Genomic DNA, 16,735 nt, shown 5'->3' on the forward strand with positions numbered 1-16,735 from the left:
TGCCATCAGGACTAACTGTGATGGTCGGAAACATAGAGGTAGATGTTTTTTGACAAAAGGATGGTAGTGATTGATTTTGTAGCCCAGGAGCGGAGGTCCCTGGGACCATCAAGTGAGAAGAACGGAGAGCATGACCCTACCCGGAGAGGCAGTGATGCCAGGGATGGAGACAGAGACGATGATGTGGACAGATGGAGTGGCTGGGCACGCTGGACTCAGGGAGGGAGATTGGCTGTGTGCTGACGGCTGGGGGGAGAGGGGGTGGTCCTGTGAGGTGTACTCTTTGGTTATTTGATGATGCATGGAGGGGATTATAATCATTGCAATGAAACAAAATACGATAGAATGAATGTAAAACTGATTTTCTCCCATGTAAACCCATATAATTCACAATAAAAACTTAAATAAATAAATAAAAAAGATTTCCTTTATCTCTTGTTGGGAGGACCTAGTTTTACCCCCATGTAAGGTGGCCTTTGTTCTTCGCTTTGGAGAATGAACCCTTGGAACAATTGGGGTGCCTTGATGTGAGAGTTCTAGGACACATCTGAGAATTTGTGCTAGTAAGTAGGAGCTGTTAAGACCAGAAAAGATTCACCTGGAAGGCCAGTGATAATAATTCTCAGAAGGTGTGATTTAACCTACCACGTAAAACTAGCTGATAAAAGCTTGAGCCCTAATGCTCTGAGAAGCATTGGTTTGAGGGCTTCCAAGCTGGTGAGAGTATCCACTTGTCAGGAGGGGATTGCATAACCTGGAACATGAAAGTTCTGTGTTGAGACGTTCCCAGTGTGTCTTTTCATTTGTATTCTATGGCCATAATAAATCTATGATGTAATAAGTATGCTATATTTTTCACGAATTCTCTAAATTGTTCCATAGTTTGGGGGAGCCATAAAGATGGCATGTGAACTCCTGAGTATATATAGTTTGATTGTGGAATTTTCTGTTCGATTCAGAATGGCTGGAAACCACTCCCTGAATTTGTGACTAGCAGATCTAAAGGTTGAGGTGCTATGTGGACTTACCACACTTACCACTGGCATCTGCCCATTTGGCAGTCTGAGGAGTGATGTCCTTTTTACGTGTGAGTTCAGACCTAGCTTCAGGTGACTTGTGTCAGAGAAAGCGGAAGAGACAGTGAGTGCTGCAGGTATGGTTGATGAGAATGTAGAAGTGGGATGTGTAGGCTGGCTCAATCTCCACATTTTAGGGATTGGATTCCTGCTAGTCACCTCTTACAAGCTTACAGAAAAGAAAATGCAGGTTTATTCTTATATATTTAAGCAATTTCATTTGCAAAAATTCTTTATATGAAATCTTGTAAACCTTCTGGAACAATTCATAAAATCTCATTATTAATAATAATTTCATTGACTAAATTATAGATTTATAGTCAAATATGTCATAAATGTTATCTGTAAGTGCTTTCCAGTTTCTATTATGCTGATTTCCTCCCCTTTTGGAATCTTTTGTTTGTTAAATCACAATAAATAGTAAATTTGTTGATATATTCTTTTATTAATCCATTTTGTTAACAAGCTCCATATTAATGATCAAGGAAAGAAAAATAACCAATTAAAACCATTTTATTATTCCCCAGTTTATTAAATATTTATTGTACACATAATCCATGCCGTTAGCTTTGAGAGGCATTGAAATGTCACTGTATTCTCAAAAGAGGTTAAGATTTCTTTCTCAGTGGCGCACAACAGTGTCTAAACTGTGTGAAATCAGAGGTAGGGGCAGAAAATGGGTGAAGAGCTATAGAAGGCACAGTTATAGTGATGAAATTGCTGTTTCTTGATGTCACTGCTATAGTTTGTGGTATTTTCTGTTGAATGCAGAAGTTCTTTTCTGTAAATTTCACAAATATCCCTTACATTCTACAGCAACATTGCCTAACTTATTTTCTGCTGAACACACATGGTAACTGTTGCTTGTGTATTTGTCACACTATTTATTCAATAAAGCCAAGAGCAGCAGTGGTCTATATGCAATGTCTGGACAATAAGTCCACCATTTTTTCTTTACCCAAAAAAGCATACTGGTATGATGCAGCTGAATGGTTATAATTATATAGGTATAATATGGTGTAGCACCATACTAGCACTTGACCTCAAGGTTGGCTTGAATTGAAAGATCGGTAGTTCAACTCCTCAGCTGCTCCTCAGAAACCCTGTACAGGGTCGCTATGAGTCGGAACCAACTCTACAACACTTAACAACAACAACAGCTGTTTTTATTCATGAAACACTTGAGATTCATAAACCTCCATTTGAAAAGCACTCCACTAAAACATATAAACGGAACCTTCTTAAGAGACAATTCCTTATTCCTGCTCCAAACAACAGGTATACTTACAGAACACTCCTAATAAATACTGAGTTAACTGAAACAACCAAAAATAAAACACGTACACACACACACACACACACACACATTAAGCTAGAATGATAATCAAATGTATCTGTATATTTTTGTCGTTCCTTTCTTTGCTCTTTCCCTCTGTGTCCGTTGTCCACATATGTGCGTGCCTTCATTCCTTTCAGCCTTTCGTTTTCTCATCTTTCATATTTTGAAAGTACTCTTTGGGGTACAGAAGATGACAATACCAACTTAGCGTGTATTATTGCAATTTGCTTTCCCCAAATTTTCCACAGAACATGTCACACTCACAGAGTAAGTCTCTTGTAATGAGTGAAAACATACATTTCCAAGGTGGCTAACCAGGGTCAGGACTGATCCTACCCCTTTTATTTGTGCATTTTCTGTTTTTGCCTCAATTCCATTGGTTTTAAACATTCTGCGTAGTTCACTTGATATGTTAATAAATGAACTGATGTTCTTAACCAAGGCATACTACATTTATCAAGGAAGTAAACATTGCACATATTGGATTTATGCATTTTGAAAAAGTGTTAGAGACATTAGAACAGCAACTTTTTAAGAAAACAAATGAGTTATAAGTAAAATATAGGTTCTGAGAAATTTTTGTGTGAGGGTGGTTCAAGTTATAAAAAAGATACCAAATAATACTTTTTAAAAATGGAATTACATAAGAAAGACATTACATAACCCTGAGGATGATACCCAGGAATACATAGAAATGAAGCTTTTGGGAAAATTCTCTTCATTGTGGACACATCTTTTTATTGATTGATTGATTGATTGATTGATTGAGGGGAGCGGAGATGCTGCCACTAGAATTCTGGCCTCTTGGAAGTTGGTGGTGCATTAGATATGCAGGGGCTTGTGCAGGTACAGATAGACTGCTAGGAGTCCTCTGTCATAATCCGATTCACATGGCCCCTCTCCCTCCCTCCTGAGGAAGGGGGTGGTGGGTGGCTCCTTGCCCTTTCTCATTTGGAGGTGCCAGTGGAGGGTCAGGATGGGACAGCAGATGGAAACTTGGGAGGAAGGTAGAGAGGGGTTGGCAGAACCTCTGGTCTGGGACTTTGCACCCCTCAAATAAAGGGCAAGGGGGCAGTTCCTTCTCTGGGAACACAGCCTGGTGAAACCCCTATCTTCTGGGAGGACAGCACCCTGGCCCTTGCAGAAAGGGCAAGGAGGCTGCAAACCTGTCTCTGCTTAATCCCACGTATCAATCACGCTTTAAAAAGAACGGATATCTCATCCTCTAATCTGGGAGTCTGGCTGATAGAGACCCAGAGGTCAAGGAGGAACCAGACGGGACACATCTTTTTAAAGAAAGTATGCAGCAGTAGACCTTTAAGTCCCACGGCAAACGTACTGCATCTGTCAGGGATATTGCTTTTATTTGAATACCTGTAGGAAATCATTTGAGGGGAAAAAAAATGAGTATATCATCTAGTAGAATGCAGTTTACATTTGGGTAGAACGATTGTGTTTTAAAAGTATTGGTGAACCTGTGGAGAACTGCTTCTGCTAACCTTCCATCTAGATTTTCCTTCAGGGTACAGATTCATGTTTCTTTTGCATCAAAGATACTGTTGTGGAAGTTTTCAGAAGCAATTCATTCATAGAGGATTTTATCTAAAAGAAGGTTTATTTAATTTAGGAGCCCTGATGGCACAATTATCATTCACTCAGTTACTTAGAAGTCATCAGTTCAAACTCAGTATCCGTTTCTCAGGAGAAAGATATGACAGTTGACTTCCATAAAGATTACTGCTTTGAACACTTTCTGGGGAATTCTACTCTGTCCTATTGGGTTGTTATGAGTCCAACTTGACTGAATGGACACAGGTAGTTATATTTAATTTAGGTAGTTGGGTGAAGATGTAGGCCAGGTTCCTTACACTGAGGATATAATCCTATATAGAAGGTTCATTTGACATTCTTAAAGAAAAAAACCTCTGTAAGGGAGTGAAGGAAGCAGGAATAGGTAAAAGGTGGAGTTGGACTGTGATGCATTGCAACAGGTGACCTCAGCTAATCCCATGGGGAATGCAGGAGCTAAACTGGTTTTTCATAGGTGTCCCAAAGTGCGGAATAGTAGCTGGGCTGTCATATGCCCAATTCACTACTCAATGAATAGTGCTGTTTCTGGGAGGGAGTATGAAGTTGGAGAGCTCTTATGGGAGCTGTTATCTGACAACACACCTAGTTGATAGGCAAATGAGTGCATTGATCCTGAAGGAAAAATTTTGATAGGGCTTTATGACCCAATATCCACATAGACAGTGGAGCTGAGAAATGCAAGGCCTAGAAAAAGTGAACACCAAGAATCTTTTCAAAGAGATTATTATGTAGCTCACTAGTCAGTGAATGGACTTGTTTCTCGGAGGATATGTTTCATTCAACAAATGGTTAATCACTTGACTGCTAACTGAAACATCAATGAATCAAACCTACCCAGAGGCACCTCAGTAGACCTTGCCATTTGTTTCTGAGACGTCACAGCCTTCAAAACTTATGAAGCAGTTCTGTTCAGCACACATGGGGTTTCCATGGGTCAGAATGGGCTCCAAACTAACTAAGAACTATAACAAATCCTTCCTTAAATGTGAGAGTAATTTAATAAAAAGAATCTGTAGCGAATCAATTTGACTGTAGTCAATTTCCAAAAGAGCTAGTTATAAGGGTTTAAAATATAAATCCAATTGAACATCTCATTTGAATTGGGAATATTTGTATTGGTACACTGCAGTTGTATATGTTGCTTGATTTTATGATCTCAGTTAAAATTAGACATGAATTCTTGTCTCAGGGACATGAGTTTACCCCACTCTCCAGTTAAACATGCTGACTTCCATGAACACAGACGGCCTAAGCATCTCCACATAACTCTGAGATACATGACTTTGACCATGGATTCTGATCCTAGATACATTCTAGAAATAGCGCCACTACCAGGAGAGCTGGAGAAAGAGAGGAACCCTCAAAGTTCATTTATAAAATGAATTCACAGCACCATTTTTATGGATAAAAATATTCCTATATAGGGAGTGCAGTGGCTCCATATGATAAGGACTAGACTGTGAAATAAGTGTATGGTTCAAGCCCACCAGCCTCTCCCCAGGAGAAAGATGAGACTTTCTGCTTCCATGAAGATTTAAAGCTTCAAAAACCTTATACAGACTCACTATGAGTTGGAACCAACTCAGCAGTACTTACAACAACATTCCTATATAACCTATGCATAACATAATAGTTTAAAAATCTAAAGAAAGCAAAACAATTTGTTCTTGTGCTGGTCTTTACTTCCATCTAAGTCTGTTTTTTTTCCTTGATTCCATCAACCGCTAGAATATAAAATATATGGAATAAATAACCATTCCCCTAATAATGTTCTTGGACTCCTGGTGTGGTGCTCTAGGATCAGCACTGGACTGTGAACCACAAGCTCAGCAGTTCAAACCCACCAGCCTCCTGGTATGGCACTGTAGGGTCAACACTGGACAGTGAACTACAGGGTCAGCAGTTCAAACCAACCAGTCACTCCTTGGAAGTCCTATACAGGGTCACTATGAATTGGAACCAACTCAATGGCACTTAACAACAAATAATAATATTCCAGAAAATTTGTACAATCTTATATATTCACTTACTATATAATCTGACCTATAGAAACATCAGCTAGTCAATACTGTTGGCGAGTGTTTTAAATTTAACTTAGAAGTTTTAGTTGGAATGTTTCTCAAAAGATTTGCTGCACAATAGTATTATGTAATAAACAAATGATCAAACTAGCATTGTATCTTTGGACTCTTTAAATATAGGTGGGCCTCAGAAGCTGCCTCTGTTAATTAACTTGTTTGGATTTGAACCAGATTATCTTCATGATTCTGATTAGCACAATACTCTTAGATTATATACTCTGATGTGTTTGTATACCTTAGATATGGTAGTACATGGTCTTTGTGGCATAATCAAGAGCCAGGAGCAAAGTGTAGTGTGGCAAAACCATACCAAACCTCTACTCTGGTAGAACACAACCTTGACCATGGTCTCAGGAGTCAGATTCTCCAAGTGGAGGTCACTAAGAGGGAGTAAACTGTGATAATCTTACAACATCAACTCGCTGAAATTCTAAAATGGTGCCTGCATCTTTCCAATGTGACTAGTTTGCTGGATAAATGTATTTTTACTTTCTAGGAAAATCTGAAAATCTTAAGTCTATGAAATCCATTTTCTTCTTTAAGTTGAAAATGTCAGGGTTTTGTTTTTGTTTTTTGTCATCGCCACCCTTTTAAAGAATATTGATTCTGAGATTACGATACAGCATCATCTCTAATCATTTGGTCATGTTTTTGCAAAGTTTTACAATACTCCTAATTGTAAAGTAATTGACTTCAATTGCTAAAACATTTCCTGTTTACACAAGGCTAAGTACATCTTGCAATAGTTCAGCATTGGACAGAGAAATGACTAGACTTGCTCTGTTTTTCAGGCCCTGTCACACCACAGCCATCAACTTGTGAAGCTGATCAATTTTCTTGTGTCTACACGCACCAATGTGCCCCTCTCTTGGGGAGGTGTAATGGACAGGAAGATTGCATAGATGGATCTGATGAAATGGATTGCTCTCTCAGTCCTCCTCCTCAACTGTGCAGTAAAATGGAGTTCCAGTGCTCTGCAAATAAGTGTATCCCATCCCTCCTGCTATGTGATGGAGTGCCTGACTGTCACTTTAATGAAGATGAATCCAACTGCTGTGAGTTATGTTCACTAACTCAATGTGCCAGGGAAGGGATGCTGTTTTGAAATGATAGAGAAAACTTGACAGACTAAACAAAGTTCTCTAGAGTCTTACCATGATCACATTATCAATAACATATTGTGTGGCTGTTAAACGAAGTATGTAGCCCTTAGCATTTCTGGAAACATTTCATTAGTGGTCAAACAAATCTCTGCTGCACTTATCTAATTTCATTTTTCATTGTGTCTGGGTCACGTATATGGGAGATGCTCCTATATAGCTGTTATCTTTTTTAAACCACTCTTTATGTGAATGGAGGCTATAAGTATAAGGATCATTTCTTCCCACCATAGATGTTCATGGAGATGGCTCAAACAAAGGCTGTAAGTAAATAGCCGTTGTAGTAAATGTATGTAGTTAGGGATTGAGCCTGAATAATTACTTGGATGGATGTCATGGTATTCATAGAATAATCAATATTAAGAACATAGGTTTGAATCTCACCTTTACCACTTACTAACTGTGTAGTCTTGGGAGAGGTAGGTGAGCCCGGTTGGTGTTAATTTCTTCATCCATGTATCAATACATCCATGTATTGATACCATCAAATGATATTAATAATATCTATTTTGCAGGATTGTGAAAGTTAGTCCTACATTCAACATCTCCAAAATGCCCACACCTACATTTAGTATCTCCAATCTTTATTATTATAAATTTAGCCAAACAAGGAGAAAAACTTTTAATGGAGAATAAGTAATTCCATAAATCTTTTAGATGAGCCCATAATCACGATGGAGTCCAAGTACTGTTAAAATTTTATTTTTTGGATATATTTGTTGTTGTTGTTACATGTTACATGTGACTTAGTGATGACTCATAACACCCCTATATAGTGTTTCCACGGAGTGGCTGGTAGATTTGAATTGCCGACCTTGTAGTTAACTGTCCAGGGCTTATGCTACCACACCAGGACTCCATTTAATATATTCTACTCTGCTCTGCTCTACTCTAGTTGGTGTTAAGTGCCATCAGCGACCCTGTATAGGGTTTCCAAGGAGCAGCTGGTGAGCTTGAACCACCAACCTTGCAGTTCAAACGCCTTTGCAGTCTGGCGTATTAACACACAGTGCCACACCAGGACTCTACTATTAATCTACTCTACTCTATTTTACTGTGTTCTGATTTCTGGTGATGGCTGCAGTGACAGAGTTCTAAAAACCAAGTGTTAATGATTATACTTGGTTTTTTAGTAATAGTAGTACAAAGCAGTTTGGAATGTGACTGGAAGTGTGGAGCACTGAGAATTATAAGGCCATATCAGTACCTTGATTAATATTGTTGTTGTTTGTTGTTAAATGCTGTCGAGTCAATTCTGACCCATAGCCACTCTGTATAGGGTTTCCAAAGAGCAGCTGGTGAGTGGGCTTACAAAACTATGAAAACATTTTGGAAAGGGAATAAAGACTAATGAAAGAAAACGAGATAGTCTTTAAATGTTGAAAGACTTTAATCCTGAAATCAGAGAAGTTTTTTCCCTGTTTAATCTCAGAGATTGTTTTTCTACATAACTGTAATTTTCTACATATGTTTGTATTTGTGTGTATATTTTTGTTTGTAATAAAGCCCATTTGTCACATCTCATAATACTTTTTCCAGAGGAATGAAGATAAACAAATGGAGGTGAATGATAAAGAGAAAGTCAGCCAAATTACTTAACCCTGTTCTCATCAGACCTCTGATGCCATTTGGTTGATAGACATCCTATTAAGTTTAATATGTAAAGTCATATGATATTTGCCTTCACATAAGAATTCTATTAAAAGAGAAGCTTAGGAAAGTACTAGAATTTTATACTTTTTGCCATTATTTCAGCAATTGGCGTTTAGGCAGTAACTTGAAATGTTGCTCCTAAATGAAATGAATGTGCATTAGGAGTAGAGAGGTACCATGAGATAACCGCTCATTTATCTCTAAAACGTCATTGCCATTAACATCTATAGGATAAGTTGTGTGACGATAAACTGGGGAACATGTTATATAAAATTGTAGATTAAAAGCATTCAATGGTCACAATTCACCGAACATTTAAAGGCATTTAAGGGTTTGTTGTTGTTTCTGGACTCTCTATTTATTTGGGATGGCAGTTTGTTAACCCATGTTTCCTCATTCATTTCTTCATAAACCTTCATTAAGGACCGAATTTATACCACATATTATATTGGACATTGATGATGCAAATGGATATGATACTTTTCTAGCTTTTGTTGTTATTCAGTTGGTTCTTATTCATAGCGACCCTGTATAGGGTTTCCCAGGAGCAGCTGATAAGCTTGAACACCAACCTTGTGGTCCAGCGCATTAACCCACAGCACCTCACCAGGACTCCTTTCTAGCTTAGGTGATGGATATGTTATATATTCCTGAAGGAGACTAAGGAGTTGAAGCTGGGAATAGCATATGATCAGTTCAAATATAGATATAAACAAAACAGTAAAGAACACATAGTATATTTCCTAGATGTGGTGCTAGGAAGTCTGTCAACTTTATCAAGAAAAGTGATTTCAGAGCCAAATTTGGAAAGACTAGATACATAATATAGAGATATTTTTACTTGAATGGAGAAGTACTAGAGAGACAATAAGTGATTCAACCTCACCACCCAGTCCTTGGAAACCCTATAAAAGGTCAGTATGAGTTGGAACTGACTCAGCACCAGAAATGACAACTCTGCATAGGGTCATTATGTATTGGAATTGATTAGATGGCAGTGAGTTTGGTTTGGGTTTGGAATAGGTAGGAATGAAAAATGGGGGTTTACAGTTGGAATATATATAGATTGACAAGCTAATGGCATGAGATAAAAATAAGAGATTTAAAACCTATACAGCTAATTAAGAAGAGAAAGAAATCTGGAATAGTTCCCAATTTCTGATTTAGGCAACTGATGTTGTTCCATATCCTCAGCTGGAGAAAATAGAAGGATCTTGGAGAAGATTATGGCTTCATTTTAAGACACGTTGCATTAGCGTTATCTTTAACACATCCACATGGGGATATTCAGAATGTGTTTGGAAATGGGTATCTGGAGCACAGGAAAGGGTGAAGCAAGGTATATAAAAATGCATGGCCATCAGCACATTGTAATTGAAGCTGTGGATACAGATGAGATAATATAAAAAGGAAAAAGAGCAGCAAGCAGAATCCTAAGGAACGTCTAAAGTACCCTGGAAAGCACTGAGAATTGGCCGTGAAAATAGGAGATCCACCAAAATCCATCACCATCTGAAGTCACAGGTAGAAAATCTTAAGGAAAATAGAATAGTCACAGATTGGAATGCACCTGAGAGAGCAAATAAGATTAGGCCTAAAAGTATACAGATTTGGAATCGCAGAAGTGGTAATTTTGGAGAGAAGAAATTCTGTGAAGTGGTAGAGCAGAATTCTGAGGTCCATGTTTTGAAGAGCAAATGGGAAATAATAAAAGGAGATATGCATTGTAGATGACACTTTTAAGAACTTGGCATTTATAGTGGGATGTAGAATAGAAAGAAAGATTTGTATATTTGCTTGTTTTGGAGAAACTTGAACATTTAAAAATGTTGATAGCAATAAAGATTCTGAGATGTTTACAACTTTATGTAGGGAAACCAATGGCAATTGATATTTTAAAACCTTTTATTCTTCCAGAAATAAGTTTTTCTAATGATTGGGATGTTTAGAGAAAAGCCTGTGATAAGTTAAACATTTAAAACTAATTTATATTTAATATTGTCTCTCTATTGGAAACATTAAATTTTTATAAACTGAAGTGATAGTTCCTTAACTAAAAATATCCCCTTATTCCAACTCTGCTAAATAGCTTTCCACTGTAAAAATTAAAATTTAAAATATATTTGAAAATTTTGCTCACTCTTTCAGCTTTAACAGACCTCCTGACATTTAAACAAAAAACTTAGTTTTTGCATTATTTCTTACCTATACCAATGCTTTGCCAACTGAATTGAGTCTGGCCTATGACATTTCTTGTATTACTATTATGAACTATTAATAACTCTTGTATTGTTATTTTTTTATTATTGTTTTTATATGTTCCTCATTTAAAAGAATTCTTCTGTTGCACATTCCATAGAGCTAAGCATAGGTCCATACATTCAGTGAGAGTTCAGTAATATTTATTTGTGTAAATTGTTGGTATAGAACCTTAGGAAGGATTGTTCAATGGCAAGTATCACTTTAACTTTTTCAATCCAGTATTTTTAGTCTGTTGAAATATGTACTCAAAAATATCATTTTTATTTCTCATTTAAAAATATACTCTGATAGTCATTTTTCAACCTAAATTGTGTCAGTAACCTATGACACCTCATAACCTATAAATAATTCTTACTAATATCTCATTATATTTGAAGAAAAGAATCATTTGTGATGTAGTGGGAAAACTGTATACACATGGGGATATTTATCGCTGAATCTTCTAAATGATTAGTTTACCTTAAAAGGGTTGAGAGATAGTTACCTTTAGTTTAGTACAAGTAATTGCCCAGATCAATCATTTTCAATTTTAACAGCAGGGTTAGAGCAAAATGTTCAAATAAGAGATTATATATGACACCATTGAGCAAACTAGATAAAAGCAGTGTTGTTCTTGTTGAACCTAGATTAAGTGCCAGAAGGTGCTAACTGTCCACTACTGTCTTTACCTTACCTCTGCCAACCCTAGGACTCAGGTACAGAGTTAGGAAAAAATGCACCTGTCAATATCATTATTATTTGGTGCTTCTGAAATCTATCCTGAATCAGACTCACTGACAAGATAATGCAGTGACTTCACTATCACATAAAAAGGCTAAGAGACAAGATAAATATCTAAATGGACTCAGAATAAAAGTACACAATTAATATCAAATCTGAAGCAACAAGCTTGCAGTCTTCCTGGTTCTGAAGCAAGCACAAGCTTCCATGTCCTAAAGGAAACAAAAACAGAAACTAAGCCTGTTTCAAATGTTCTGGTGACTTGAAACAAGGGATTCTGGTGCAGTCCCTACTCATCAAAGAAGACTAAAACACTTTTGCTTTATACAGAGCTGTAATCCGAAAAAAAAAGTTAAAGAATAGGTGGGAGGAACAAAAAGATTGGGTTTTATGATTAATAATTAAGCTTCCCAATAGATAAAGCAAATGTAAATGAAATAATAATCAGTAGGATGCAAGGATGGCACAAGGAGTGTAGCATTATCTGCTAAACTTAAGGTTGAACTGCTGAGGCACAAGAGAAGAAACTCCTGGTAACCTGATTCTACAAAGATCACAGCTAGGAAAACCCTATGGAACAGTTCTACTCTGTACCACATGGGGTCACCATGAGTCCGAAACAACTCAACAGCAGTGAGTTTGGTTCTGTATTTTATGCATGCAAGGGAAGCAGAGTTCTTTGCAAGACTAGATAGCTATTGAACAGTTGTCAGTGATTCTGATGGGAATATTTTGAAATATTTTCTTGGAAATATTAAAAACCAGTGGGGAAAAAATGACACCAAATATCCTTCCCCACAACACTCTACTCGGCTAGGTTCAATACTTCATTGCAATGGCCACACACAACTCAGACACCAAACTTACAGTTATGGCGTTTATTAGGAAAATAAACAAGTTACAATGCAGCATCCGAAAAGGCTCAGGGCACAGTTCTTTGCCATGCCTACAGGCAGGCCTATCTCTGCCCCTTAGTCCTTAGGCCTACCTTCTGTCCTTCTCCAGCAATGTTACAAAGTTCTTTTAGGGCTACCGATAAATGCCCACAGGGCAAACCACTATACCATAACCCTCAACCTAAAGACACTTGGCTCTAGCTCATTGGGTCAGCAAACTAGCCCCCAATTAAGTATTTTGAAGCACCCTACTCTACAAGCAAAACCATCTACCCCTAGTCAATAAATTTTCTGTTCTTCATGGGCTGTGAAGCCCACTGCTCCATCCGGTGCTCTGGCTCTTGGTTCTGTTGCTGCAGCTCCTTCTCTGTCACTTCTTTGGTGTCTCCATTTTTGTCCCTGGGTCAAGGGGGTTTAATACACAAGGATCTCAGGGTCCAAAGGACACATTCCACTCCTGACGCTTCATAGATAGTAGTGAGAGTCCCCCTTCCTACTTCTGAAATAAGAAGCTCTGGTAGCATAGTGGTTGTGAGTTGGGCTGCTAATCTCAAGGTCAGCAGTTCAAAACTACCAGAGGTTCCACAGGAGAAAGGTGAGGCTTTCTGCTCCCGTAAAGATTTACAGAAACCCTATACAGGATTGCTATGAGTCAGAACCAACTCCACGACATACCTTCACCACCACCACTTCTGAAATGGTTCATTCCAAACCCATGTTAAAGTTCCACATTTTTACAATCACAATTAACTCTGCTAACCACTCACAATGGAATCAGGTAATTCTATCAGCATCTTCTTCCACCTTATCTCACCCAGACCCAACAAGGCAAAAACATTGGTAGAAGCTACAAAGAGTATGGGTAAAAGAGCCATATGAAGTAATTCACAGCACTGTAATCAGTCATACAACCATCGACATCTGGTCCCTTGTAATCAGGCACTGTTTGTGTCCTCCAACAACAGACTGAGATTACTAAACTACGTACATCATGCATATGATCATAGTACAATGAGCTGCAGTGATCACATCATTACCAAGGATTAACAGACACCCAGGGACTACCCATGACTAACCTGTATCCAGTTGGAAATATATGTATAGTCAAATCATTTGTGCTTACAATCCATTCAATTGTATATAAAATGAGGATGATTAAGGAAGCAGCAGAAGCTCAGAGAGGTCTGTCTTAACGTAAAAGTTAATCCGTAGTCTAAAATTAATCCATTCTGCATAGACATAGAATGTGTTGCACTAAACCTATGAAACCCACTGCCATTTTGCTCATCCCAACTCACATTGATCCTCTAAGATAGAGTAGAACAGCTCTGTAGAATTCCTGAGACCGTAATTTTTTAAGGGAGCAGACAGCCTCATCTTTCTCTTATGGAGCAACTGCTAGGTTTGAACCGCCAACCTTGTGGCTAGCAGCCCACTGAATTACCATGGCTCCTTACATAATGCACATCTGGGAAATGATTCTAACCACAATGTTTCTTGGGAAATTCTTTTCAACTTAATGGAACACTACTGTTGAGTTGAAGTTTTCTTAAAAAACAATTCTCTTTTTTAAATACAGGGCTAAAATAAATGAAGAATGATATAATACACTGTGTTGGTATTTCATTAGAAGAGGTTCAATGAAAACAAGACATACTTTTAACCATGATCATTCTTTTTTTCAGCCAATAAGAGCTGTTCTAATGGAGCATTGACATGCAACTCCTCTAACAGCTGTATTCCAACTCATCAACGTTGTGATGGTTTTGTCAATTGCCTTGATTTCCAACTTGATGAGTCCAGCTGCTCAGGTACTGATTTTCATTCAAATGCCATTTGCAGTATAAACCAATAACATACCCAGTATACCAAGAAAGAAAGAAAGAAAGAAAAAAAAAACAGTAAAATTTTAAATTCTATCTAATCATAGGCACTGCCAACAAAATGCTTGAATTTCCATTACTTCCTTGGGGACAAGAAGAATGTTGACATTTATTGCTACTAAGATTATAAGTGTATGGTATAATGGATTCATGTTTATTCTACATAAATGTTAAGTAAATAAAGAAAAAATCAAGCATTTTTTGTAAGTATTAAATGGTCTCTTCTATGAAAATTACTGAGTGCTATAATAAGGAATCCCTATAAAATCTAAGATGTATAAAAAATTGTAGTCTTTCTTTTCCCACTTCTTCACAATAGCTTCCTTATTTATACATTCTAGTTATATATTGAAAATGTGATTACAATTGTAAAACTTGTAAAATTTACATTTGAACATTTGTCTTTCTTCTTCTGCTGGAGCATTTATGCAAAATAAGAGCAGATAATGTATATTTGAAATTATACTTTTATTAAAATTTCTCTAAATTCTGTCCAACACTCATCTGTCAGTTTGTCATACTGTGGTGGCTTGTGAGTTGCTGTGATTCTGAAAGATATGCCACTGGTATTTTAAATACCAGCAGGGTCACCCATGGTGGACAAGTTTAAGATGAGCTTCCAGACAAAGACAAACTAGGAAGAAGGAGTGTTGAACTATTTCCGAATATTTAGTCACTGAAAACCTTATGAACAGCAGAGAAACACTGTTAGATATAGTGCTGGAACATGAGCCCCTTAGGTTGGAAGGCACTCAAAATGTGACTGGGAAAGAGCTGCCTGCTCAAAGTAGAGCTGACCGTAATGACGCACATAGAGTAAAGCCCTTGGGAAAAAAGCCCACGGGACCTTTATTTGCTGATGGGGCACAACTCAAAATGAAGAGACACAGCTGTAAAAATCCATTGAAAATCAGAACATGGAAGATAAAGATACAAAGTATGAATCTGGGCAAGTTGGAAGTTGTCAAAAATGAAATGGAATGCATAAACATCTTAGGCATTAGTGAGTTGAAATGGACTGGTATTGGCCATTTTGATTCTGACAACCATATGGTTTACTATGCCGGGAATGACAAATTGAAGAGGAATGGTGTTGCATTCATTGTCAAAAAGAACATACGCAGATCAATCATGAGGTACAACGCTGTTTGTGACAGGATAATATCCATGCACCAACAGGTGGAGCCCAAGCAAAGAGGAAGGACCAGTAGTTGGAAAATATGACCTTGGTCATAGAAATGATGCTGGAGAATGCATGATAGAATTCTGCAAAATCAATTTATTCATTTCAAATACCTTCTTTAGACAGCATAACAGGTGACTATACACATAGACTTTGGCAGATGGAACACATAGAAATCAAATTGATGACATCTTTGGAAACAGAAGATGGAAAAGCTCCATATCATCAGTGAAAACAAGGCCAGGCAGGGGCAGACTGTGGAACAGAACATTAATTACTCATATGGAAATTCAAACTGAAGCTAAAGAAAATAAAAACAAGTCCACGAGAGCCAAAATATGACCTTGAATGTATCACACCTGAATTTACAGATCATCTGAAGAACAGATTTGATGAATTAAACACTAAAGACCGAAGACCAGAAGAGTTGTGGGATGACATCAAGAACATCATACGTGAACAGAGCAAAAAAACATTAAGAAGAAAAGAAAAAAGGTCCAAATGGATGTCAGAAGAGACTCTGAAACTTGCTCTCCAGTGTAGAGATGCTAAAGCAAATAGAAGAAATAAGGAGGTCCAAAAGCCGAACAGAAAATTTCAAAGATCAGCTCAAGAAGATAAAGTCAAATATTAAAATAAAATGTGCAAAGATTTGGAATCAGAGAACCAAAAAGGAAGAATACGCTCAGCATTTCTCAAGCTGGGAGACCTGAAGAAAAAATTCAAACCTCAAATTTCATTATTGAAAGATTCTCTGGGCAAATTATTGAATGATGCAGAAAGCATCAAGAGAAGATGGAAGGAATACAGAGAGTCACTGTACCAAAAGGAAATGGTTAATGTTCAACCATTTCAAGAGGTACCATATGATCAAGAGCCAGTGATACTCAGG

The 16,735-nt window shown here is 37.5% G+C and overlaps 1 protein-coding gene across 1 annotated transcript in view; it reads left to right on the plus strand.

Moving 5' to 3' along the window:
- The window catches only part of MALRD1 (MAM and LDL receptor class A domain containing 1), a 1,127,868-nt gene that overhangs the window by 915,499 nt on the left and 195,634 nt on the right, over nucleotides 1–16,735 (plus strand). The window contains exons 34-35 of the mRNA XM_006869907.1: nucleotides 6,878–7,141; nucleotides 14,463–14,588. Of these exons, the coding sequence (XP_006869969.1) occupies nucleotides 6,878–7,141; nucleotides 14,463–14,588 (390 nt within the window). The remainder of the gene's footprint in view (nucleotides 1–6,877; nucleotides 7,142–14,462; nucleotides 14,589–16,735) is intronic.

The sequence above is a fragment of the Chrysochloris asiatica genome, unplaced genomic scaffold (genome assembly GCF_000296735.1).
Source record: "Chrysochloris asiatica unplaced genomic scaffold, ChrAsi1.0 scaffold00137, whole genome shotgun sequence".
NCBI classification, from domain to species: Eukaryota; Metazoa; Chordata; class Mammalia; order Afrosoricida; family Chrysochloridae; genus Chrysochloris; species Chrysochloris asiatica.